This window comes from Aquarana catesbeiana, linkage group LG02, assembly GCF_042186555.1.
Source record: "Aquarana catesbeiana isolate 2022-GZ linkage group LG02, ASM4218655v1, whole genome shotgun sequence".
NCBI classification, from domain to species: domain Eukaryota; kingdom Metazoa; phylum Chordata; class Amphibia; order Anura; family Ranidae; genus Aquarana; species Aquarana catesbeiana.
Genome location: NC_133325.1, coordinates 445,657,620 through 445,685,155, shown reverse-complemented (window position 1 = coordinate 445,685,155; position 27,536 = coordinate 445,657,620). Strand labels below are relative to the sequence as shown.

Sequence of the window (27,536 nt, the reverse complement as noted above, 5' to 3'; positions counted from 1 at the left end):
TTCTTTGACTGACCGAAGCCTCAGCAACACGTTGTCCAGAAACAGGAGTTTGTAACCTCCCAGTCTCTGGGAACGTGTTGCACAGACCTTTCTGCAAGGCCTCCCGAAGATGTTTCATGCTCTGCTCCCTCTGCGACGGCAAGATAAGGTCTGCAACCTTACCCTTGTAACGTGGATCAAGGAGGGTTGCCAGCCAGTATTGTTCCTTCTCCTTGATACCACCAATACGAGGATCCTTCCGCAGGCTTTGCAGGATCAGGGAGGCCATGCAGTGTAGGTTTGCTGAGGCATTCGGTCCGGAGTCCTCTGGATCACTAAGGAGGACATGACCTGCAGCTCTTCCTCCCAGCCATGTACAAGTCCATGTGTTTCTTGGGACTGTAAATGATCCCTTAAAGACTGCTGCTGATGCTGAGTGCCAGGCTCCACCTCCGTACTGACACAATCCTCCTCCTCGTCCTCTTCCTGTGTGATCGGCGGGCACGCAAGAACACTGTCTGCATAAAGGGGGTCTTGAGAGCTAAGGAAGTCCTCTTCTTCCTGCCTCTGTTCTGCCTCAAGTGCCCTGTCCATTATTCCACGCAGCGTGTGCTCCAACAGGTGGACAAGGGGGACAGTGTCACTGATGCATGCACTGTCACTGCTCAACATCTTCGTGGCCTCCTCAAATGGTGACAAGACAGTGCATGCATCCCTGATCATGGCCTACTGGTGTGGGGGAAAAAAAACAAGCTCCCCTGACCCTGTCCTTGTGCCATAGTCGCACAGGTACTCATCGATGGCCCTCTGCTGCGTGTGCAGCCGCTGCAGCATGGCCAACATTGAGTTCCACCTGGTGGGCATGTCACAGATTAGGCGGTTCTTGGGCAGGTTAAATTCCTTTTGGAGGTCTGCCAGCCGAGCACTGGCATTATATAACCGGCGGAAATGCACGCAGACTTTCCTGGCCTGCCTCAGGACATCCTGTAAGCCCGGGTACCTGCCCAAGAACCGCTGCCCCACCAAGTTAAGGATGTGAGCCAAACAGGGCACATGGGTCATTTGTCCCTGTCGGAGGGCAGAGAGGAGGTTGGTGCCATTGTCGCAAACCACCATTCCTGCCTTAAGTTGGCGTGGCGTCAACCACCTCTGAACCTGCCCCTGCAGAGCTGACAGAACCTCTGCCCCAGTGTGGCTCCTGTCCCCCAAGCACACCAGCTCAAGCACCGCATGGCATCTTTTGGCCTGCGTAGTTGCATATCCCCTTGAACGCCTACGGAGCACTGCTGCTTCCGAGGACAAAGCACAGGAAGAGGCCATGGAGGAAGAAGAAGAGGAGGGGGTGGAGGAGAGAGGTGTGTCAGAATCACTAGTAGTGGCATTTTGGAGGCGTGGTGGCAGAACAACCTCCAACACTACTGCACCTTGTCCTGCATCCTTCTCAGCTGCCAGAAGAGTCACCCAATGCGCCGTGAAACTTAGGTAACATCCCTGTCCATGCCTGCTGGATCATGAGTCAGCAGTAATATGCACCTTACCACTGACCGCCCTGTCCAGCGAGGCCAAGACATTGCCTTCCACATGCCAGTAGAGAGCCCGGAATCGCTTGGGAACCTGCCACTAAGGAACCACACATTCCACAAACTCATGGAAGGGGGCAGAGTCTACCAACTGAAAGGTAGCAGTTGAAGTGCTAGCAAATTTGCCAAGCTAGCATTCAACCGCTGGGCATGTGGATGGCTGGGAGCAAACTTCTTTCGGTGGTGCAGCAGCTGGGGCAGGGAAATTTGCCTGGTACAATCTGACGTCGGTGTACCGATAGCAGATTGCCCGCAAATACTTGGCTGTGACACACCTAATTCTACACCTTCATTCCTCTTATTACAGGTCTCAGAGAGGACTGAAGGTATAGTGGGGTTGGAGATCCCAGCTGATGAGGAGTAAGGAGAAGTTCTCTTTGTTTTTTGGTGTGGGTCTTTTAGGTACGCTTGCCAACGAACTGCATGGCAGGTCAACATATGTCTGGTCAAGCATGTGGTGCCCAAGTGGGAGATGTTTAGGCCACGCGAGATACGCTTGAGACATATGTTGCAAATAGCAGAGGTGCCATCTGATGCACTCGTCTCAAAAAAGGCCCACACCAAAGAACTTTTGGAATAACACGCATAGACAGCAGTGCCCTGCACATGCGGAGCTCTGAGGTGTGATGCAGTTAGTGTGCTGCCCTTAGGCTGGCCCCTGGAGGGCATCCTGCCTCGTCGGTGATGTGCCTCCTCCTCCTCCTCCTCTCTCCTATCAGGCACCCACGTTGAGTCAGTGACCTCATCATCCCCTCCCTCCTCATCACTGGAGCAAACCTGGCAGTATGCTGCAGCAGGGGGAACATGACTGCCAGATTGCTGTCCTTCTTGGGCACCCCCTCTGTCCATGCTCACGTTACTGCCTTCATCTAGATCAGTATCATCATCAGAGCCTTCTAAATGCTGGGCATCCTCCTGGAGCATGTACCCAACACTGTGGTCAAACAGTTCGAGGGACTGCTCAGGAGGACATGGTGGGGCTAGGGAAGGAGTCACTGATGCCATTGAGCGGAGGGAAGAGGCCGCGTTGGCAGCTGCTTTGCCAGACAAAGTACCCTGAGCATGGGTGAAAGAGGATGAGGAGGATGATGACGGCTTGGTCATCCACTCGACCAAGTCTTCCGCATGTTGCGGCTCAACATGGCCAGCTGCCGAAAAAAGGCCAAGCGTGTCCCACGGCCACATGCTGATGAGGATGCACTGTGTCCACGACCAGCACTGTTGCCTCTAGACACAGAGCCTGCTTGCCCTCTTTTATTGGCTTGTGACTGTCTGCCTCTCCTTGTTGGCCTTCCAGACATACTAATGGCCTGCAGTGAGATGTAGCTGCACTAAGCTGGGATATATATATAGATATATCTATATATATATAGATATATATAGATATATATAGATAGATATACTGATACTGCAGCTAGCAAAATCAACTGCCTGCCTGTAGTATTATTAGTATGAGAACACCACCAATCTTCTACAGGTAGCTTTAGCTGAACACTGTGCAGAGGTCGCACTACACTAACTTGTAGCTTTAGCTGAACACTGTGCAGAGGATGCACTACACCAACGTTTAAATAATGTAGCTGCCTGCGGTAGTGATAGGATCAGGAAAACACCACCAACCTTCTACAGGTAGCTTTAGCTGAACACTGTGCAGAGATTGCACTACACTAACGTATAAATAATGTAGCTGCCTGTGGTAGTAATAGGATCAGGAAAACACCACCAACCTTCTACAGGTAGCTTTAGTTAAACACTGTACAGAGGTCGCAATACACTAATGTGTAAATAATGTAGCTGCCTGCGGTAGTGATAGGATCAGGAAAACACCACCAACCTTCTACAGGTAGCTTTAGCTGAACACTGTGCAGAGCTCGCACTACACTAAGGTGTAAATAATGTAGCTTCCTGCGGTAGTGATAGGATTAGGAAAACACCACCAACCTTCTACAGGTAGCTTTAGCTGAACACTGTGCAGTGGTCGCACTACATTAACTTGTTGCTTTAGCTGAACACTGTGCAGAGGTTGCACTACACTAAATTGTAGCTTTAGCTGAACACTGTGCAGAGGTCACACTACGCTAACTTGTAGCTTTAGCTGAACACTGTGCAGAGGACGCACTACACTAACATTTAAATAATGTAGCTGCCTGCGGTAGTTATAGGATCAGGAAAACAACACCAACCTTCTACAGGTAGTTTTAACTGAACACTGTGCAGAGGTAGCAATACACTAACGTGTAAATAATGTAGCTGCCTGCGGTAGTGATAGGATCAGGAAAACACCACCAACCTTCTACAGGTAGCTTTAGCTGAACACTGTGCAGAGGTCGCACTACACTAACTTGTAGCTTTAGTTGAACACTGTGCAGAGGACGCACTACACTAACATTTAAATAATGTAGCTGCCTGCGGTAGTGATAGGATCAGGAAAACAACACCAACCTTCTACAGGTAGCTTTTGCTGAACACTGTGCAGAGGTCGCACTACACTAACGTGTAAATAATGTAGCTGCCTGCTGTAGTGATAGGATCAGGAAAACAACACCAACCTTCTACAGGTAGCTTTAGCTAAATACTGTGCAGAGGCCGCACTACACTAACGTATAAATAATGTAGCTGCCTGCGGTAGAGATAGGATCAGGAAAACAACACCAACTCTCTACAGGTAGCTTTAGCTGAACACTGTGCAGAGGTCGCACTACACTAACTTGTAGCTTTAGCTGAACACTGTGCAGAGGTCGCACTACACTAACTTGGAGCTTTAGCTGAACACTGTGCAGAGGTTGCACTACACTAACTTGTAGCTTTAGCTGAACACTCTGCAGAGGTCGCACTGCACTTACTTGGAGCTTTAGCTGAACACTGTGCAGAGGTCGCACTACACTAACTTGTAGCTTTAGCTGAACACTGTGCAGAGGTCGCACTACACTAACTTGTAGCTTTACTGAACACTGTGCAGAGGTCGCACTACACTAACTTGGAGCTTTAGCTGAACACTGTGCAGAGGTCGCACTACAATAACTTGGAGCTTTAGCTGAACACTGTGCAGAGGTCACACTACACTAAAAAATAATGTAGCTGCCTGCGGTAGTGATAGGATCAGAAAAACACCACTAATCTTCTACATCTTCTACAGGTAGCTTTAGGTGCACACTGTGCAGAGGAAGCACTACACTAACTATAAATACTGTAACTAATAGGACTAATAGGATCAGAAGAACACCATCAATTTTCTTCAAATACTGTAACAACGCCGGAACACACTACACAGGGCTGACGTGCAGCCACTCTGGCTTTGGCCAATTACAGCTCTCTGTACAGACTGTGATTGGCCAAGCATGCAGGTCATAGTGCATGCTTGGCCAATCATCAGCCAGCAATGCACTGCGATGCCGCAGTGAATTATGGGCCGTGACGCGCCACTCGAATTTGGCGCGAACGGCCAATATCATTCGCAATTCGGCGAACGGTCGAGCAGACGATGTTCGTGTCAAACATGGGTTCGACTCGAACACGAAGCTCATCCCTACCCAACATGTTATGCTTCAAAATTGCGCCCGCTTGTGGAATGACGACAAACTTTCACCCTTAAAAATCTCCATAGGCGACATTTAAAAAATTCTACAGGTTACATGTTTTAAGTTACAGAGGAGGTCAAGGCTGGAATTATTGCTCTCGCTCTACTAATCGCAGCGATACCTCAGATGTGTGGTTTGAACACCGTTTTCATATGCGGGAGCTAGTCACGTATGCGTTCGCTTCTGCACGCGAGCTCGTCGGGACGGGGCGCATTTAAAATTTTTTTTTTTTTCTTATTTATTTTACTTTTTTTTTTAATTATTACACTGTTTTTAAAAACAGTAAAAAATGTGTCACTTTTATTCCTATTACAGGGAATGTAAACATCCCTTGTAATAGAAAAAAGCATGAAAGAACCTCTTAAATATGAGATCTGGAGTCAAAAAGACCTCAGATCTTATATTTACACTAAAATGCAATAAAAAAAAATGTTATCATTTAAAAAAATGAAAAAAAAATGGCCCTTTAAGAGCTATGGGCGGAAGTGACGTTTTGACGTCGCTTCTGCCCTGCAATGATATGGAGACGGGTGGGGGCCATCTTCCCCTCACTCATCTCCACGTCAGGCCACAGGAAGGACCCGATCGCCTCCGCCGCTGCCGACGGCTCCGGTATGCGGCAGAGGGGACAGAGCGTGATGGGAGGGGGGGCCCTCTCCCGCCTCTGATAAAAGTGATCTTACGGAGAATCCACCACAGAGACCACTTTTATCTTAAACCGGACGACTCACTGAAGAAGACGATACTGGGGTTATGGCAGCTAGCTGCTGCCATAACAACAATACTCTCCATCAAAGTACTGACGTATAACGACGGTGGGCAGTTTTTTAAACACTGTATATAGCTGGTTGCTAAGAAGCAGGCCGGTATGTAAACAAAAGAATTGCCGGTAAAAAAGTTGTTCAAAAAACGGCGTGGGGGTCACCACCCCCCCTCCATGTCCATACCTGGCCCTTCAGGTCTGGTATGGATTTCAAGGGGACCCCCTACACTAAAATATTAAAAAAATGGTGTGGGGTCCCCCCCAAAATCCATACCAGATCCTTATCCAAGCTTGCAGCCCGACAGGTCAGGAAAGGGAGGGGACGCTAAATGTGTATTTCTTATGCCTCACTGTTATTTTCATTTGTTACATCTGTTAAATCCTAACTATGTTATTAAATTGCTGAAAGTTCAGCATCCAAGATCTGGGTACTGTTGTAATTATCAGTAAAGATGCATTAGTCAAGTTTTTGACTAATGAACAATAAATAATAGCAACAAAATGCTTGTCTCTGTCATAATTGCTAAAAATATGGGCATAAAATGCACATCATGTTCCAAAATAAAGTGGGCTTTGTCCAAATAAGGACACATAAACTGCTTTCGTTGGAAAAGCACCTTGGAAGTTGATCAAGTAGAGAAATTATTTAAGGTTCGAGCCAATGTATATTTAGAGTATGCGGGTGCCCTGTTTCTGCTTAAATCACGGAGGGCCTCCTGAGAAGTTGACCACTCACAGGTGTTACCACTGTTTTGAGTCACATTGCTCCTCAGTGATTACAAGTTTCAAACCTTCAGTTATGAAGACATCATTATTTTATTGGTAAAAGGATGTGGAAATATATAGTCTGGCTATAAATCATATATGTTTTGATCAATAAAATCATCATGCCTTCATAACTACAAGTTTGAGACTATGGGTTGGAAAAAGACAAGTTCATAGCTTTGTTGAACAGATAACCTTATTTCACAAGCCATGACAACAAATAAGCACCTTAAAACCTCTGTATCATTCATAGATAAATTGTGAGCACTAACAACCAACACAACAGAATCTAATGCCAGCCATAGATGGTGATAATTTAATTCCTGCCACCATGGGTGGCAGGAAAGAAATTTGCATGATTCCCCCATCAACACAGATAGTGTTCACAGGGGAAACCCTCCTGCCGAGCAATTGTCTTCTCCCAGCGGGGGGGGGGGGGGAGCCGTCCCCTCTGGGAGAAGACAATCATTATTGCTAACGGCTATAGCAGAATCTGGCAGGCTGGTTGTACCCAAGTTGATCAATGGATCAACTTGGTACATTCAGCCAACCCATTAATGGTTCGAATCTCGGCCAGTTCCTGTTGAACCGGCCGAGATTCAAACCGTCTATGGCTGGCCTAAGCCTGTCCACTTAGCATTACTCAGCATTACAGGACAGAGTAAATAGCTCAGCCTCACAGATCAGGGTATATAGCTCAGCATTAGAGATAGGATATATAGCTCAGCATTGCAGAGTGGGTACATAAGTCAGCATTACAGATAGGGTATATAGGTGAGCATTACAGATAGGGTATATAGAACAGCATTAGAGATATAGTATATAGGTAAGCATTAGAGATATGGTATATAGGTGAGCATTAGAGATATGATATATAGGTGAGCATTACAGAAAGGGTATATAGGTGAGCATTACAGATAGGATATATAGATAAGCATTAGAGATATGGTATACAGGTGAGCATTAGAGATATGGTATATAGATGAGCATTAGAGATATGGTATATAGGTGAGCATTACAGATAGGGTATATAGCCCAGTATTACAGATTGGGTACATAGGTCAGCATTACAGATAGGGTATATAGATGAGCATTACAGATAGGGTATATAGAACAGCATTAGAGATATAGTATATAGGTAAGCGTTAGAGATATGATATATTGGTGAGCATTAGAGATATGATATATAGGTGAGCATTACAGATAGGGTATATAGGTGAGCATTACAGATAGGGTATATAGATAAGCATTAGAGATATGGTATACAGGTGAGCATTAGAGATATGGTATATAGATGAGCATTAGAGATATGGTATATAGGTGAGCATTACAGATAGGGTATATAGGTGAGCATTAGAGATATAGTATATAGGTGAGCATTACAGATAGGGTATGTAGGTGAGCATTAGAGATATGGTATATAGGTGAGCATTAAAGATTGTTATATAGGTGAGCATTACAGATAGGGTATATAGGTGAGCAATACAGATATGGTATATAGGTGAGCAATACAGATATGGTATATAGGTGAGCATTACAGATATGGTATATAGGTATATAGGTGAGTATTACAGATAGGGTAACCCCCCCGCGCAGCAACTCTCCCGACACTGCCACCCCCCCCCCCCCCCCCCCATGGGAGGTCTGGCACTTACTGGGCTGAAGAGCATCCTCTGTGTCTCCACTCTCCTCCTCTCCTCCAGACTCAGGCAGCAGAAGCACTGGAGGTGTCCGCACCTCTCATGCTTCTTCCGCTTGCCAAAGTGCCACTAGGCATCCAATAGGTTTGCCTGGTGCTTTAGTCAATCGGGAAACAGGTCTCACCGACCTGCCTCCTGATTGGCGGGGAGGCACTGTAGTGTGAAAATAGCAAAAATTCTTTCGCTATGGTCACACAATTGGGTGGGATCAAGGCAGACTCTCTGCGCCCTGAGCTCTAATCTCTCTGGCTCTAATCACGTGCTTCAAAAAAAACACCCCCGCCCACCCCCACCCCCACCATAGGAATCCATGTTCCACCTTCCTGAAAGGGGCTGGGCGCATGAATAGTAAGGCGGCAGCAGGGATGAGGGGACGGCGCCTGTGTGCCCTCAATGCACGGGCCGTCACTGATAAGTAAATAAAGTCCACCTATGTGTAATTTCATCTCAGTATAAATACAGCTGTTCTGTGAAGCCCTCAGAGGTTTGTTAGAGAACTTTAGCGAACAAACAGCATCATGAAGACCAAGGAACACACCAGACAGGACAGAGATAAAGTTGTGGAGAAGGTTAAAGCAGGGTTAGGTTATCAAAAAAATATCCCAGGCCTTGAACATCTCACGGAGCACTGTTCAATCCATCATCCGTAAATGGAAAGAGTATGGCACAACTGCAAACCTACCAAGACATGGCCGTCCACCTAAACTGACAAGCCAGGCAAGGAGAGCATTAATCAGAGAAGCAGCCAAGAGGCCCATGGTAACTCTGGAAGAGCTGCAGAGATTCACAGCTCAGGTGGGAGAATCTGTCCACAGGACAACTATTAGTCGTGCACTCCACAAATCTGGTCTTTATGGAAGAGTGACAAGAAGAAAGCCATTGTTGAAAGAAAGCCATAAGAAGTCCTGTTTGCAGTTTGCGAGAAGCCATGTAGGGGACACAGCAAACATGTGGAAGAAGGTGCTCTGGTTAGATGAGACCAAAATTGAACTTTATGGCCTAAAAGCAAAATGCTATGTGTGTGGGGAAACTAACACTGCACATCACCCTGAACACACCATCCCCACCGTGAAACATGGTAGTGGCAGCATTATGTTGTGGTGATGCTTTTCTTCAGCAGGGACAGGAAAGCTGGTCATAGTTGATGGGAAGATGGATGGAGCCAAATACAGGACAATCTTAGAAGAAAACTTGTTAGAGTCTGCAAAAGACTTGAGACTGGGGAGGAGGTTTACCTTCCAGCAAGACAGCGACCCTAAACAAGCAGAGCTACAATGGAATGGTTTAGATCAAAGCATGTTCATGTGTTAGAATGGCCCAGCCAATGCCCAGATCTAAATCCTATTGAGAATCTGTGGCAAGACTTGAAAATTGCTGTTCACAGACACTCTCCATCCAATCTGACAAAGCTTAAGCTATTTTGCAAAGAAGAATGGGCAAAAATGTCACTCTCTGGATGTGCAAAGCTGGTAGAGACATATCCAAAAAAGACATGCAGCTGTAATTGCAGTGAAAGGTGGTTCTACAAAGTATTGACTCAGGGGGGCTGAATACAAATGCATGCCACAGTTTTCAGATATTTATTTGTAAAAATTTTGAAAAACATTAATAATTTTCCTTCCACTTTACAATTATGTGCCACTTTGTGTTGGTCTATGACATAAAATTCCACATAAATTACATTTACATTTTTCATTGTAATATTACAAAATGTGTAAAATTTCAAGGGGTATGAATATTTTTTCAAGCCACCATATATTTGGTGTAAATCTAAAGCACAGCTGCCTTTGACTGCTTGTCTCAAAAGATTTGAGGTGAGATTTATTGATGTTTCTACTTTGCTGCTACTATTCTCCTTGCTGGAACCTCTGACATGAGAAAGCAAAGCCATGCCTCTATCAAGATGGTTGAATGTAGCAGCCTAAAATAGGAAGCACCCCCTTAAAATATGCTATGCTTCAATCAGGCAGGGCATCTTTTCACCTTGGCTTGTAAGGAAGATTTAACTAGGTTTCTACAAACAGACAAATACAGATTTAGATAGATGTGAACCTGGCCTTAATAATATTTTGTGTTAAAATCTTTGCATGTATAACTGTATGTATGCTGTTTTGTTCTGTGCTGCACTAACTAGTTCTTTATTATCGCACCATGACTTTCATTCAAGAATCACATTAAAAAAAATCTGCTTGACTGCAGATGGTAGGAGTTAAATATAGGGAGTAGTCATATGGAGGGAAAAGAGGAAAAGTAAAGTATACAAAGTGATTAAAGCTACTGGCTGAGTAGAAAGGAAGACTTGTAAGTACTGTATATAAATGTGAACAGTTGCTGTTTTGTTAGAGTTGTCAAATAAAAGTAGAGTGCAACATTGCAGACTTTCAATAAAATAATATTTCTGAGGTTAAACTTTTCTTTAACTTGTTAATTGCCACCACAGATCAAATGTGCTAAAAATGGTTGCTATGGTCCTATGTCAGTTGCTTATAGAGCCTTATTGCACCGCTTTCCTTTAGTCTTGAATTGCGGCGCAGAGGGCTACGCAGATACTTTGTGTGCTAAAGCTAGAATTAGCCCTGATCCTGAACAGAGATCTTTATGTCTTCCCTGCAGATACAGGACTCCTTTTATAAGTTACACTGAAAGGCTCTCATTTAGGTGCTTTCACCTGATTAACCATTAGTAGCAAAATTACTAGCTGCCGTCTACAAGCATTGCGTGCCTTTATTCACCCTTCTCAGACTGGTGGAAAGCAGAGCCCACAGCTGGTCCTCTGGGTGCCCTCACCAGCTCATTTATCCAAACTATGATTCAGCACTGGACATGTGAACAGCCACCACTATTAAATTCTAGCTTCATGTTATGTGTAGGTGATGTCGAAGACAGCTGTAACAAGCGTGCTTTAAGAGTTTCTCTTGTACCTACAACTTTTCTATAGTAAAGAAAAGTCAAAGCAAATGAAAGAGTTAACTTTAGTGTTTTGAAAACCAATATTATACAACGATAAATATACTTTCCTTAATCTTCCTCCTCCTAATTCACCTCCCTCAAGCCAGTCCCCACCCATTCCACCCCTCTATGTCACTTAACTGGGAGGCACACCTGGAGGGATGTAAGTAAGATACCTTGAACACAAATTACCCATTCCTTCATCCTCACTTTGCTTTCTGACTCCCCTCTGGACATCATGAAGACCTGTCTACTCTCCGCTCTTCTGCTCTTCAGCTGCTATGCCTATGTTGCAGTGGGAGCACCACCACAGCAGCAAAGGGGTAAGTTCCCTATTTCTTTTTGAATGGCCTTAGCACAAACTTGTAAACAACACATTGTAAAAGACCCAGAATATTATTCTTCAAACCTGAGCACTGTTAACTTAAGTGTGTTAAAGAACTCCTATCAAATACTTTGGAAAGGTGGAAGGGGTACTTCTAACGGTTTAGTTAATATCAAAACCAACAAATACGTTAGATAGATAGATAGATAGATAGATAGATAGATAGATAGATAGATAGATAGATAGATAGATAGATAGATAGATAGATAATTTATTATGATTTATTATGTATTTGGTTAGATATTTTAGCCAAGCTAGAATTTTTACACAAAGTAAACTGTAACACATTTTATTTTATAGAATTAACAAGAGATAAGCAGCCTTGTACTGGAAGGCAGTTTAATCAGCAATGTGAAAAGCAAAGGCTGGCCAAATATTATACAATGTTCTTGTACAATTTTCCTTTAGATTCACCAAAACCATATACCTAAACACCTTCAATTTGTATGCAATCAGACAGGTCCTTGCACTACATAGTTGAAGGTAAATCTAAAGGAAGTTAAATAAGAAAGTTGTATAATGCATGGCCAGTTTTAGACATAGTAAGCAATCAAATTTCAGTTTTCTGAAATCAGATTAGTAAATGCTTTTTGGCCAGTTTCTATTGATTTCTACACTTTGAACAGTGCGATTTATCATGGTGATTGGTGAATAAAGTATAAGGTGTGTCGCGATTAACAAGTATGAAGGTACATTGATTAGGTGTACCTGGTGCTCTGGTTTACTTGTTGTTTCTATATTTGCCAATATATGATCAACATAAATGCTGTCATTCTGATAAACAAAAACCTTTTGTATGAAAAAATGTTATGTTTATGTTGTCCTCCAACCATCATTCTTAAATAAAAAAATAAACCATGTTCTATATCTCTGGCCACATTTCTTCAGCATGCGTCTAGCTGTAAAAAATGGGGACATCTATAGACATAGCAGGTTTTCTATGGCTTCAGAAGCTGTGACATACTTTTTATAAAGATATAAACATATATGTAAACAGCTTTAACATTAGAAAACATTATTTAAGACTGATTTAAAGTAAATCTGTAGTTTGCATATTCACAAAACTGCATGACCCAGCAGACACACTAAGGTGCTACAGCACACCTTGATTATAACAGCACATCTTCTTAGTCACTTACTTTCGGAAAGCCACTATTTTAAAAGCTCTACACAAACCTCATTTCTCCCCATGTGACAATGCTCAATGTAGCAATGTCTGTTACCTACTAACTATCTACATTGTTATTATTGCACACGACTGCACTACAGCTACATGTTTATAAAGTTGTTCTTGATGGTATAAGGAGAAAATATCTAAAGTACATATCCTGCATGAATCCCCTTTCTATCTCTGTGTACCTAAACTACTGTAAATGTACAAAATAAGATGCTTTTAGCAGCCAATGAAAGCTGAATTCATGCATTACCTCAAATGACAGCTTTTCATACTGTGTTACTAAATTGTCCATGTTATTTTTTACGCCTGAAATAAAAAAAAAATGTTTTCATTTTGCATTTTTTTTTTTTTTACATTAGTCTTGTTTGCTTTTGGCCTAGTAGCATTAGACACTTAATATAGGTTAATCTCTATCAAATGACACTGTTGAAATGTCTGAGTAGTGAAAGAGTAAACGTTTTTATAATTATGTAATATGTTTTTATTATTAATGCGTATGTTCATAATTATTTTGTGCCTTACGATTATTATTAAAAATGTTGTTACTTGCTTTTTTTTTGATTATAGATGTTTCTAACCTTTGAGTTTAGGGCGTTTTTTAATAATGATAATGCAATACACTAAGCTTGTGCTAACAGTTTGATCAATGTGTTTTAATGAGCACACAGAGCTTGGTGTGGTGTATGGTTATGTCAGAATCCTCAAATCCTTGGTGGCTTCTGTCAAATATTCTGCTTGTTTGAACTTTCCATAGATTTAGTGTGGTCATAATTTACATTGATCTTTCACTCTGGTTTAATAAATAAAAAAGTATTGATTTTATTCATTTACATCTGTTGTTTCTGATATCTTTCTTCTCATAGCAAATAATACAACTGGCAATTTTATTTGAAGAATACTTCTGTAGAGTATTGACAGTAGTTTGCTGTATGTGAAACAAGTCAATTAATACTAATTTTAGGTTCCTAGAGAAATTGTTTAATTTTCATGTTATTTTTCAATCACTAAGTATACACATGTTTATAGTGCATGAGACAGATAAATACTGTCAAAAATATGAAAATCCGTAACTGAAAAAATATAAAATTTTTTTAGTCATGACATGTTAAGAAATAGTTTCCTAATGTATTTTAATAATGAGCCACATCAAGTTGTAAGTTGTATGTCAGATTTTTGGAACCCAATACGGAGATCAGGTTTTCAAATAAATACAGCCTGCTTGGAATATGCTGCCTTTTAGCAATGGCCACAGCCATACAAAACACAGTAAAATAACAAATGAAGCATTGTACTGATTAAATTCCTTCACGGTACAAACATATTGATTTGACCTTTCTTTTAAAAATATTTATCACTGTGAATCTAAAACTGCTACTTCCGTGCTTTAGCCTTTAAAATTTGTTTTCTTCAGTGTGATCTTGTCCCAGTTAATGGGAGATCATGATAATCAGTCTTGTATCCTGTAAACCACGACTAAATGTTTTTTTTGGTAATTTTATGAAAAGTAGCTTTGTTGCTGTGTCCATCTCACAAAGATCAGCCTTAATTTGTAGTCACTGTTCATTTAATGATATGTGTTCTTAATTATTGTAGACAGCAAAAAACTATGAATGACATGTAAAAGAGTATATGAGTGTCTGTTAAATGTAATAACATAGACAATCCTTTGCTTATTCTTGCCTCTCATCCAACAAAGGCCCAAACTGCAGGACTCACCCCACTGACCTGGTATTCATCATAGACAGCTCACGTAGTGTACGGCCTTCTGAATTTGAACAAGTCAAAGTCTTCTTGTCTCAGGTCATCGAGTCTCTGGATGTCGGTGTAAATGCCACAAGAGTCGGAGTCCTCAATTATGCCAGCTCTGTCAAAAATGAGTTCTCCCTCAAAACCCACAAAACTAAAGCTGCGTTGCTTCAGGCAGTCAAAAAAGTCCAGCCTCTGTCCACCGGTACAATGACAGGCCTTGCCATTCAATATGCCATCAACCAGGCTTTTACTGAAGGTGAAGGGGCACGTCTCAGATCACCAGGTATCAAGAAGGTGAGCAGTGCATATGATAATCTACCACAACAATATTAATAATCCCTTTATTCTATCAGAAGACCCAAGTATCATCTCATAAAAAAAAATCTTATTCCCAGGTTTGGTGAAAATGAATCATACTTGTAATTTTAATTGTCCCTATAGTGTCCATTACAAGATGGGCAGTACAAAATTACTTATCTCCATGCAATACAAACAAGTAAACAAAAAACAAGGTTTATCTTTTTTTTGTATGATGTGTGATGGTGGGCACACATTTCTATATTAATATCATTTAAAAAGGATATTTAACATCTGAAATATCACTGTAAAATAAATGTAAGGATTTTCATCATACATTTTTTTTTTAATAACGGATTTAATTTTTTTTGCATGAATGGAAGTCTAATTGTTCATTTCCATATGATCAAAACCTTGAAAGATCATTCTTCACTTCTGGTAAGAGCTCCTAATAAAGAATAAATTAGGAGCTATAAATTTCTTCCCATTCAGCTTAAGAAAAAAAGGAATTTGCAGAAATGATCTCTTTTTATAACAACAAAGCTCAACAAGGAAAGGTAAAGCTTGACACCTAGATCTGCAAGTTAGGAGGTAGTGAAAGAATCCAGGATCCACTTGTTAATGTGAGATCTTAACCTTTTCAGATCATTGCCATATAAAATCCAATCCCACACTTTACAGAATGTTTAGATGAAAACATATACATCACTGTATATACATCACAGGTCACAGTCTCACACTCAGCATCTAAATGGTATGTATAACCAAAATTCATTTTAGTTTTAGATATAGTGGGAAAAAGTAGAAACCCCTGTGAGGTATTATTATTTTTTTCTTTTTTCTGTTTGTACTATTGGAGAAATTTCCCTTCACCTCCTGTCACAAAGATAACACTGAACATTCTAACAAATCTCCCAAGGTGAATTCCCCTCTTTGCAGTTGTCCCTGAAACAGGCCCGCCATAGAAAGACTTACCCTTATCTTTTGTTCTGGGGACAACTTTAACATGTTGTATTTCTCCTCACTTTCATTCCTGGTGACAATGTTCATCAGTAAAAATAGATAAGGGGATATCCGCAATGAGGACACAGACAGCATTAAAAAAAGCTAAAATAATATCCAAAGCTAAAATAAAAGTTTTGCATGGAGATACACTTTAAAATGATGTATATATTTATATCCGGTAAATCCCTTTAATGGTGCTTTATTCCATAAATTCATAAATTAACTGATGCATTGGTTTCCACTTTAGAAATGCAAGTGGTATGCATATGAAACAGTCATAAGCATCGGTGGATTTTATGTGTATACTGAACATATGTATATAGGAGTAAAACATAAAAAAAAAAATCTAATTTAATTGCTGAATGCAGGGACTTTATTTTTTATTTTTATAGGGAGGACTTATTTACAATATTTGCTTCCCAATACAGTGACATTGAACAACTGAGTTGACATTTGATCTGTATGGTGCCTCATTATCTGCAATACTAGTTTTAACCTGTACTAACAAAAAATAAGTAGACTGTTACTGGTGACCACTTGTGAAAATTCTAGTTACCTGGCTGTCTTGCTCATTCGATGGCTTCATTAGTTTCTCAGTTTCTGAGCTGGAGCAAATAAAGTCAAACCTCCGTATCTGCATACCCATTCTAAATCAGACTAAGAAAATATAGACATTGGATTGACATGATAGCCAGGCAAACAGCTTTTTCATAAGGAAAGATCAGCAATGACAATCTTGTTTATTCTCTCAGTAAATGGCTCTTCAAACTTGTCATAAACATTAAAACCATGGAAAAATGATGATGCATTGATAGCAAGCTAACACTAATGCCTTTAATGTTACAGATGTCAGCGTGCTACATAATTGTAATATCTACAAACCATTCTCCTGTATCAGTATGGTATTTGCACATATCAGGACTAAGTAGTGTTATGTCCTGTATGCTTCTTTGTTTAATATTTACTGAGCTCTAGAGCATTCAGTTTAAGGAATGTAGCTAAGATAAAGCTTACACAGAAAGCTATGACAGGTATTATCAGTTGGACGTGCAAAGGGATGGGAGTGGGCCCCTTTTCAGGTATAGTGTAACTAGCTTTTGAAACACACAAACCTTTGTCAGAAATAGCTGTGAGTTAGCTATACACAAATTGTAAACTAAATGACATACCTTACTTTTATTTGAGATTCATAAATCAGTAATTAGTAATAGGAATGGATATGTCTCTCTGGGGATAAAGTAAAAAAAAAAGAAAACAGTTATAAAAAAAATCTGCCCAAGGTATTTTATTTAATCCTGTGTATGATAACAGGCTGAAATTTGAAACTGCACAGAAAAGAAACACAAAAAGTGTTAATGGTTAAAAATAACTATAAAAAATAAAAAAGCCCAGGACAAAAGTCAGGAATCTGCCCCACTGTAAAGACATGACAATTCTAAGCAGAAAAACAAAAGAAAAAATAAAAACAAAAAGAGGAAGTGAACTGCAGTTGCCTATCAATAGTATATAAAGCAAGTCATAACTTGTAGTTAACCTCTTGCTTACTGGGCACTTAAAGTGGGGTTCCACCCAGGGGGTCCATTAAAAAAAAAAAAAAAAAATTAAAAGTCAGCAGCTACAAATACTGTAGCTGCTGACTTTTAATTGGACACTTATCTGTCCCAGGGTCCAGCGATGCGGGGATCGAAGCCCCGCTCGTCCCCCCCCCCTTCCGCTCGTCGGTGCCGGCATTTCAACTGTGGGCGCCGGGCTGTGGCTTCACAGCCTGGCACCCACTGCGCATGGCCGCTCAATCACCTGGGACCTGTAATGGGTCCCAGATGATTGACAGGAGGGAGGGAACAGAGCAGAGCCCTTCCTGTGCCGAGGGGGAAGTGATGTCACCAGCCCAGGCAAAGGAAGAGGCAGACTACGAGGGACCCCCTAGCAACAGGCATTTAGAGGTAAGTAAAAAAAAATATCCAAATTTTTTTTGTTTTTTGTTTTTTTAGAATTTTTCAGGTATATTTGTTTTTTTGGGTGGAACCCCACTTTAAACCCCCCTCCTGCGCAGAGACCAATTTTCAGTTTTCAGTGCTGTCACGCTTTGAATGACAATTGCGCGGTCAATGATATTTTTATCATTTTTTTCACACAAATTGAGCTTTCTTTTGGTGGTATTTAATCACCATTTGGGTTTTTATTTTTTGCTGAACACACAAAAAAAGACAGAAATTTTTGGAAAAAAAAAAAACGTTTCATAGTTCATTATAAAATTTTGCAAACGGGTAATTTTTCTCCTTCATTGATATTCGCTGATGAGGTTGCACTGATGGGCACTGATGGGCTGCACTGATGGGCACTGATGGGCTGCACTGATGGGCACAGATAAGGCGACACTGATAGGCACAGATAAGGTGACACTGATAGGCACAGATAAAACGACACTGATGGGCACTGATAAGACGGAACTGATGGGCACTGATAAGAAGGAACTGATGGGCACTGATAAGACGGCACTGATGGGCACTGATGGGTGGCACTGATGAGTGGCACTGATGGGTGGCACTGATAGATGTCACTGATGGGCACTGATAGGTGGCACTGATGGGCACTGGTAGGTGGCACTGGTAGGTGGTATTGATAGGCAGCACTGGTAATGACGCACTGAATGGTGATTTATAGGCGGCACTCTGGGCACTGATAGGTGGCACTGTGGGCACAGATATGTGATGCTGAGGGCACTGATAGGTGACACTGTGGACACTGATGAGTGGTACTGTGGGCACTGGTAGGTGGCGCTGGTGGGCACTGGTAGGTGACACTGGTGACACCTCCACGATCGGGCCGGTGATCGACTTTTTTTTCCTCCTCACGCTATCAGCGTGAGGCGGAAAAATAGCCGATTACCGGCTCTCTTTACATCACATGATCAGCTGTCATTGGCTGACAGCTGATCAGGATCGACCCCTTACTCCGATCTGTGATCAGGCAAGTCTCATAGACTCACTGATCACAGAGCATGCAACGTGCACCCTGCAGGGGGCGCACAGGCCGCTCAAGCATGGGAGGACGTCCAGGGACACCCTCCCGGCAAATTAAGTCTGCGCTGTAGCTGTCTTTCAGCTATAGCGCAGACGGCAAGTGGTTAAAGTCCTAGTTTTATTTCGCTGGCCAGTGACTGATGAAAACAAAAATTGTCCATCAAAGTTGGGACGTGTGAAGAAAGCCCAATAGTTCCCAGTAGACAACAGATGAACTTGTACAATGTTAATCTTTTGCAAGACCCAGGGCACCATCTTCTGGGTCTCTGGACATATGCTCTGATTCAGTAAAAGTCAAGTTGAAATCAGACAGGGATGTAAGTTGCTTTGGTCTCCTTCTTTCAATAATGCTGAGACAGTCCATATTTTTCTTCCTTACAAGTGGGGGTGCTTTCTACTACAGTTGGATCACACCAGGCATCCAAATCACACCTCACACTGAGCTATGAGGAATCTCTCCCATATGTGGTCAGCTATGGCAGAGTTCTGTTCAACCAGCAGTCCAGTCTCTTTTTTCCTCCTTTTGTCCTTTCACCTTTTCTCTCAGCAACCTTTTCTCTCTTCTCTCCTTGCAGCACTTAATCACCTCCAGGATCAAATCAGATCCAGCCAAGATGGCTGCCCCCTGCACTGGAGACACTCCATAGACAAGCATTGCAAAGTGGTCCCCTTAAAGATGGCTGCTGCATTTCTGAATTTCATATATTCAGTTTAACTTTGTCAGATAATACATAGTTACATAGTAGGCGAGGTTGAAAAAAAAGACTCAAATCCATCAAGTCCAACCTATGTGTGTGATTTTATGTCAGTATTATTGTATATCCCTGTATGTTGTGGTCGTTCAGGTGCTTATCTAATAGTTTTTTTAAATTATCAATGCTCCCTGCTGAGACCACCACCTGTGGAAGGGAATTCCACATCCTAACCGCTCTTACAGTAAAGAACCCTCTACGCAGTTTAAGGTTAAACTGCTTTTTTTCTAATTTTAGTGAATGGCCACATGTCTTATTAAATTCCCTTATGCGGAAATGTTTTATTCCTATTACGGGGTCACCAGTATGGTATTTGTACATTGAAATCATATCCCCTCTCAAGCTTCTCTCCTCCAGAGAGAACAAGTTCAGTGCTCGTAACCTTTCCTCATATATTGTGAATGGTGCCTCGCTGTTGTAAACAAGATAATAAACAACAAAATCCATATCTGATACAAGTGAAATTACATAGAAGCTGGCAACCCAATTCTAGTAACAACTGTATATAACTTCTAAAGTGCAAAAGTGAATACTATAAATGAACACATGATGGCAGTGAAACTCAACTGTATATAACTAGTTTAAAGTGGAGGTCCACCCTGAAAAAAAAATTGCATAAAAAAACCTAAAAAAAGGGAGGAAAAAAAATAAATAATTTTTAACTTACATGAAATGGCTGTTGCTAGGCAGTCTTCCTAATCTGCCTCTTCCTACGCTGCGGTGATCTTCTGTCTTCTCCTCCCCGCGTTGTCTTCTGGGGAATGGGGCGCGGTGCGTTATGGGAACTGTGTGTGTCCCACAACACATCGCGTCCTATTCACAAAGCGCTGCACGACTCGGGCATGCGCAGTAGGAAACGCGCAGTGAAGCCATAAGGCTCCACTGCCTGTTTCCCTTAGTTAGGATGGCGGTGCCGGGACCCGAGAGCTGAGGGATGGGTCGGCCTCGGGCGGCTGACATCGCGGGCACCCAGGACAGATAAGTGTGCTTATTTAAAGTCAGCAGCTACAGTGTTTGTAGCTGCTGACTTAAAATTTTTTTTTTCCCGGCCGGAATCCCGCTTTAAGTGCAATTGTGAAACAAAACATCCAGTGCAAGGTGATTCAATACACACAGTCTATAAAGTCACAAAGTGCTTGGTAGAAATAACATTTTTATTACATAAAATCATGGTAAATGTAACACTCACATTTGTTTGGGATACAGCAAGTAAATCTCCACGAGTGCTGAGCTCGTCACCTGCAGCACTTCTGGTTGCGCCTGCCATCCAATCCCGATGTGTATCGTCATGAATCACGTGACTTTATCAGGGAATGTCATGTGACTCATGATGATACGCATTGGGATTGGCTGGCAGGTGCAACCGGAAGTGACACAGGTGACGAGCTCGGCGCTCGTGGAGATTTACTTGCTCAACAAATGTGAGTGTTACCTTTCCCGTGATTTTATGTAATACATTTTTTTTACAAGACATACTACACCATCCGGGCATTCCTCTCCTTCCCCCTCCCCCCTTTTTATTCTGTTTGGGGTGCATGTGGAAGCGGCATGAAGTGGAGTCATCAGCTATCAGTATTGTTTGCTGGATCAACATAACGAGGACCCCCCAGGGGATAGGACCCACCAGACACCCATGAAAGGGCCTGCAGAGGAAATGAGACCATTGCTACACTTCCATGCTGTTACCTTACAGCCTCTAAGGTAAGAGGCCACCCCCTCTAGAGGTGTTACTGCATGGAAAAAAGAGATACCACCACACACACTTAATTCGTATGATCTAGATTGGGACAATCACGTTTACTATTATTGAATCCAGAGATCACTATTATTGCACTTTATGTTTCTACCAAGCACTTTGTGATTTTATAGACTGTGTGGATTGAATCACCTCGCACTGGACGTTTAATTTCACAATTGCACTTTAACAAGTTGTATACAGTTGACATAGGAGTTTCACTGCCATCTTGTGTTCATTTATAGTAATTCACTTTTGCACTTTAAAAGTTATAGACAGTTGTTACTAGAGTTGGATTGACAGCTTGTATGTAATTTCACTTGTATCAGATATATATTTTGTTGTTTACTATCTTGTTTACAACAGCGCAGCACCATTCACAATATATTGCTTAACTCTTGGTTTCCGGATTCACCTATCGGTGCTTGCAGCAGTTGCACTATTTATTTTTAATTTCATCTTCACTTTAGTGATAGCACAGGAGTAACCTCTTTTTATTTAACCTTTCCTCATAACTAATGTCCTCCAGACCCTTTATTAGTTTTGTTGCCCTTCTCTGGACTCTCTCTAGTTCTAGCACATCCTTCCTGAGGACTGGTGCCCAGAACTGGACAGCATACTCCAGGTGTGGCTGGACCAGAGTCTTGTAGAGTGGGAGAATTATTGTTTATTCTCTGAAGTTAATCCCTTGTAATGCATGCCAATATTCTGTTTGCTTTGCTTGCAGCAACTTGGCATTGCATGCCATTGCTGAGCCTGTCATCCTTTCCATCCTAGATTCCCCCAGAGGTTCTCCACCCAGTGAGTAGATTGCATTCATATTTTTGCCACCCAGATGCATTATTTTACATTTTTCCACATAAAACCTCATTTGCCATGTAGTTGCCCACCCCATTAATTTGTTCAGATCTTCTTGCAAGTTTTTCACATCCTGTGGAGAAGTTATTGCCCTGCTTAGCTTAGTATCATCCGCAAATACAGAGATTGAACTGTTTATTCCATCCTCCAGGTCGTTTATGAATAAATTAAATAGGATTGATCTCAGGACAGAACCCTGGGCGACCCCACTTTCCACCCCTGCCCATTCTGAGTACTCCCCATTTATCATTACCCTCTGAACTCACCCCTGTAGCCAGTTTCCAATACATGTACTCACCCTATGGTCCATGCCAACCGACCTTACTGTACAGTAAATGTTTATGGGGAACTGTATCAAATGGTTTTGCAAAATCCAGATACACCATGTCTACGAGCCTTCCTTTATCTAGATGGCAGTTTACCTCTTCATAGAAGGTTAATAGATTGGTTTGGCAAGAACGATTCTTCATGAATCCATACTGATTACTGCTAATGATACAGTTGTTATTGCTAAAATCGTGTATATAGTCCCTTACCATCCCCTCCAAGAGCTTGCATACAATTGATGTTAGGCTAACTGGTCTGTAATTCTCAGGGATGTATCTTGGCCCTTTTTTAAATATTGGTGCTACACTGGCTTTTCTCCAATCTGCTGGTACCATTCAAGTCAGTAGACTGTTCGTAAAAATTAGGAACAATGGTCTGGCAATTACTTGACTGAGTTCCTTAAGGACCCTCCGATGCAAGCCATCTAGTGACTTATTAATGTTAAGTTTTTCAAATCTATTTCTAATTCTGTCCTCTGTTAGCCATGAAGGTGCTTCCTGTGACATGTCATGAGGATAAACATTGCAGTTTTGGTTACTGAAACCCCACGATTGCCTTGTGAAGACTGAGGAGAAGAAAAAATTGAATACCTTCACAATCTCTCCATCCTTAGTAACCAAATTCCCTTCATCATTCTTTAAGGGACCAATATGATCTTACTATTTATGTACTTAAAGAATTTCTTGGGATTTTTCTTACTCTCCTCTATGTGCCTTTCGTGTTCTATCTTAGCCGCCCTGATTGCACCCTTACATCTCTTGTTGCATTCTTTGTAAAGTTAGAATGTTAATGATGATCCCTCAGCCTTGTATTTTTTAAGGCCTTCTCTTTTACTTTTATATGCATTTTTACATTGGCGTTAAGTCATCCAGGACTTTTGTTCACTCTTTTAAATGCATTACCCAATGAGATGCACTGGCTGACGACCTTATTTAATATGCTCTTAAAGCGAATCCATCTCTCCTCCGTGTTCTTTGTTCCTAAGATTTTATCCCAATTTGTATCTTTTAGCACGGCTCGTAGTTTAGGGAAGTTGGCTCTTTTGAAATTCAGTGTCTTTGTATTCCCCTTATGTTTCCTATTAGTTTGATTCATACTGAAACTAATTGACCTGTGATCGCTGTTTTCTAAATTGCCCCATATTTCTACATTGGTGATCAAGTCTGTATTGTTGATAATCAGTAGATCTAGTAACACTTTGTTTCTAGTTGGTGCGTTTATCATCTGACCCATGACATTTTCCTGCAAGACATTTTGGAACTGGCGAGCCTTAGATGAATGTTCCTTCCACCCAGTCTGTGTCTGGATAATTAAAATCCCCCATTATGATGACACTTCCCATCTTTGCCAATAATCCAAATTGTGATAGGAGGTCCGCCTCCTTCCTCTGGTTAGGGGGCCTATAGCATACTCCCATTATTACTTTCCCCTTAGTTTCATCCCTTTGCAGCTCTACCCATATGAATTCCACCTCCTCCCTTGCTCCCTTAGTGATGTAATCTCTCACATTCATTTATACATCATTTTTGATATACAGGCATACCCCTCCCCCCTAGCCTCTCTATCGCTGCGATATAGGGAATACCCTTGAATGGTTGCCAGCAAATCATGAGAGCTGTTGAACCAAGTCTCGGAAATTCCTACAAAATTTAAACTCTCCTTGAACAACAGTAGCTCTAGTTCTCCCATCTTGTTCGCCAGACTCCTGGCATTGGTGAACATGCCACATAGTTTAGACTGGTCGCATACTGTCTCCTTATTGGGTGTTCTGAGGTTGCAAATAGGACTAGTTACTATACTTACCTCGGGTTTGGGTGCTTTGGGTGCTTTAGTCAATCTACCACTAATGTCCCCCAATACTACCCTCTGGAATATGGCTATCTCTACCTCAGGACCCTGCCCCTCGTCGCCTAGTTTAAAAGCCCCTCTAACTTTTCAGCCATCTTCACTCCCAGCAGATCTTCAACTTCCCCATTTAGGTGCAGTCTGTCTCTTCCATAGAGCTGGTAACCGACTGAGAAGTCAGCCCATTTCTCCAGGAACCCAAACCCCTCCTCACTACACCAGCTCCTCAGCCATTTGTTTACTTCCCTAATCTCCCTCTGCCTTTCTGGTGTGGCTCGAGGTACCAGTAGTATTTCTGAGAATACAGCAGCAACAAAGGAAGAAGTTCCACAACAAATATCAGCTACAGTCCAGGTTACACATTTATGTAAAACTCTTTTCTCAAATGTAAAAAAAATAATGCTGTAGCTGCATAAACAAGTTCAGATTTATTTTGGGTTAGTCAAGCTCATCTGAATTTGCTTGTGCATCAAGTTGGCCACATATGGATCAAAGTTGGGCTAAATCCACTTGGGCCAGTCGATATTCAATCCATCTATGATTGTTCCTGTTCATGAGAAGTCAATCTAATGATCAACTTCTCACAAATGGGCTTGTTGGAAGATTTGTATTCGATCGGTCCTACAGCCAATTGATTGCAGCACTGCCCAATGTATTCTGATAGCGAAGTTACTAGTGAGGCCACAGATACAAGTAAAGGAAAAAGCCTAGATTCTGGGGCATATTTATAAAGCAATGAATGTGACATTTACCAATTGATTACTGCAGGTGAATATTCTTGTTGCGCACATTTTAACCACTTGCCGACCGTCGCACGACGATGTACGTCTAAACTTTGAAGGGGTTTTTCGTTGTTATGGCAGCAGCTAGCTGCCATAACCCCGGTATCCCCGTTTTCATGCGGTGGCCGGCTTTCAGATAAAAGTGGTCCCTGTGGTGGATTCACCGCGAGATCACTTTTATCGGTGGCAGAAGAGGGCCCCCCCTCCCGCCGTGATTCGGTGCCCTCCGCCGCTTACCGGAGCCGTCGGTAGCGGCGGAGGTGATCTCATCCATCTCCGTCCTGTGCCTGGAGACGAGTGAGGCTAAGATGGCGCCCACTCGTCTCCATGACACTGCTGGGCGGAAGCTGGGTCAAAACGTCACTTCCGTCCATGCCTCTTAAAGGCACATTTTTTCAAATGTCATTTTTTTAAATTACTTTTTTTTTTTTCTTATTGCATTTTAGTGTAAATATGAGATCTGAGGTCTTTTTGACCCCAGATCTCATATTTAAGAGGTCCTGTCATGCTTTTTTCTATTACAAGGGATGTTTACATTCCTTGTAATAGGAATAAAAGTGACACAATTTTTTTTTAAAAAACAGTGTAAAAATAAATAAAATAATGTAAAATAAATAATAAAAATAAAAAAATTTTTTAAAAACCCCCCGTCCCAACGAGCTCACGCGCAGAAGCGAATGCATACGCGAGTAGCGCCCGCACATGAAAACGGTGGTCAAACCACACATGTGAGGTATCGCCGCGACCGGTAGAGTGAGAGCAATAATTCTAGCCCTAGACTTCCTCTGTACCGCAAAATATGCAACCTGTAGCATTTTTAAAACGTTGCCTATGGAGATTTTTGAGGGTAAAAGTTTGACGCCATTCCAAGAGCGGGTGCAATTTTGAAGCATGACATGTTGGGTATCAATTTACTTGGCATAACATTATATTTCACAATATAAAAAAAATAACTTTACTGTTGTCTTATTTTTTTTATTCAAAAAAGTGAATTTTTTCCAAAAAAAAGTGCGCTTTTAAGACTGCTGCGCAAATATGGTGCAAAAAAAAGTATTGCAATGACTGCCATTTTATTCTCTAGGGTGTTAGAAGAAAAAACATATATAATGTTTGGGGGTTCTAAGTAATTTTCTAGCAAAAAAAACCTGTTTTAAACATGTAAACACCAAAAATCCAAAATGAGGCTGGTCCTTAAGTGGTTAAATAGATTGATTTATCTGCAGATAATGTTTGTTGAATGTCTATTAATAATTTAACCATTTTTCACTTTTTCCCCAAACTAGTAATACTATGGCCAGGCTCTGATGCCAGTACATGTTAATGCATTTGTATCCAAAAAAGTATTAAACTGTTAAGTGTAGGGAGATATACAGGTACATCACCTTTACTAAATCCTCTTTTGTATTTATTAAAGTGCTTAAATGTTTTTTTGCATTCACCCCAGCCTGCTTTGTCTTAGCCTCCTGAACATCAACAATCAGACTGGGAATGAAAGGGTCTAACTAAATTGCACAGTGCCATGATTCTAACCAATGAAGCTTAATGATCAGAGAAGACAGCACCAGACCGTATCCGTTAGTTGCTGTTTTTCTTTTTTCTTTTCTTTTTTTGGCTATACAGTCACAGTCTTGACCAAGCTGTACTGCTTTAGAGAAAAGTAACCAATCAGGACATTATATAGCATCCTTCAGGGGTGTCTGGATTACAAATTTGGCTGGACAAAGTGCATATATGTTTTTCAAATCTGTATTAAGATGTTTGCCTACACTTGCACTTGTACTTATCAAATAAGGAGACTGTAAGGCCATTCTAAAGACAGATCTTGAGATAATGGGTTTTTGATAGAGAAAATGTACTTTAAAATCATACAATGCAAACTCTTAGGAGATTAAACTGTACCTATATATTTCACATTTTAATGAATAAAATGCATTTTAAGCAGTGAGACATAGAAAATCAAAATATTTACAGCTAAACTGCCATGGCAAATTCTGCAAGTGGTAGCCAGAGCAAGACACATTTTGGCATATGTATGGCTTCTGTGTACTAAACAGTTTTAAAGACCAGAAAGTAAAAAATATAATCTGATCTGATCCTTTTATTTTAAAAAATCTAACTTCTATAATCTGCATGCAGGGCTTATAATCTCCATAAATGCCACTTGCACTCATTTCATGAACTAAACCAGTTGCTACTAGCCTTTGCTTGGAAGCAGCTTTTGCCCTAAATCTTGGCAACAGCCAGCTCTCTGGTGGGAATTCGGAGCCTTTGCTTTATATAAAACACT

At 41.5% G+C, this 27,536-nt stretch overlaps 1 protein-coding gene across 1 annotated transcript in view; it reads left to right on the top strand.

Annotated features, from left to right (window-relative positions):
• The first annotated feature begins 11,443 nt into the window (after positions 1-11,443).
• MATN1 (matrilin 1) overlaps positions 11,444-27,536 on the top strand; it is a 35,325-nt gene continuing 19,232 nt past the window's right edge. Inside the window, exons 1-2 of the mRNA XM_073615569.1 lie at positions 11,444-11,637; positions 14,573-14,919. Coding sequence (XP_073471670.1) covers positions 11,553-11,637; positions 14,573-14,919 — 432 coding nt within the window. The 5' untranslated portion in view covers positions 11,444-11,552. The remainder of the gene's footprint in view (positions 11,638-14,572; positions 14,920-27,536) is intronic.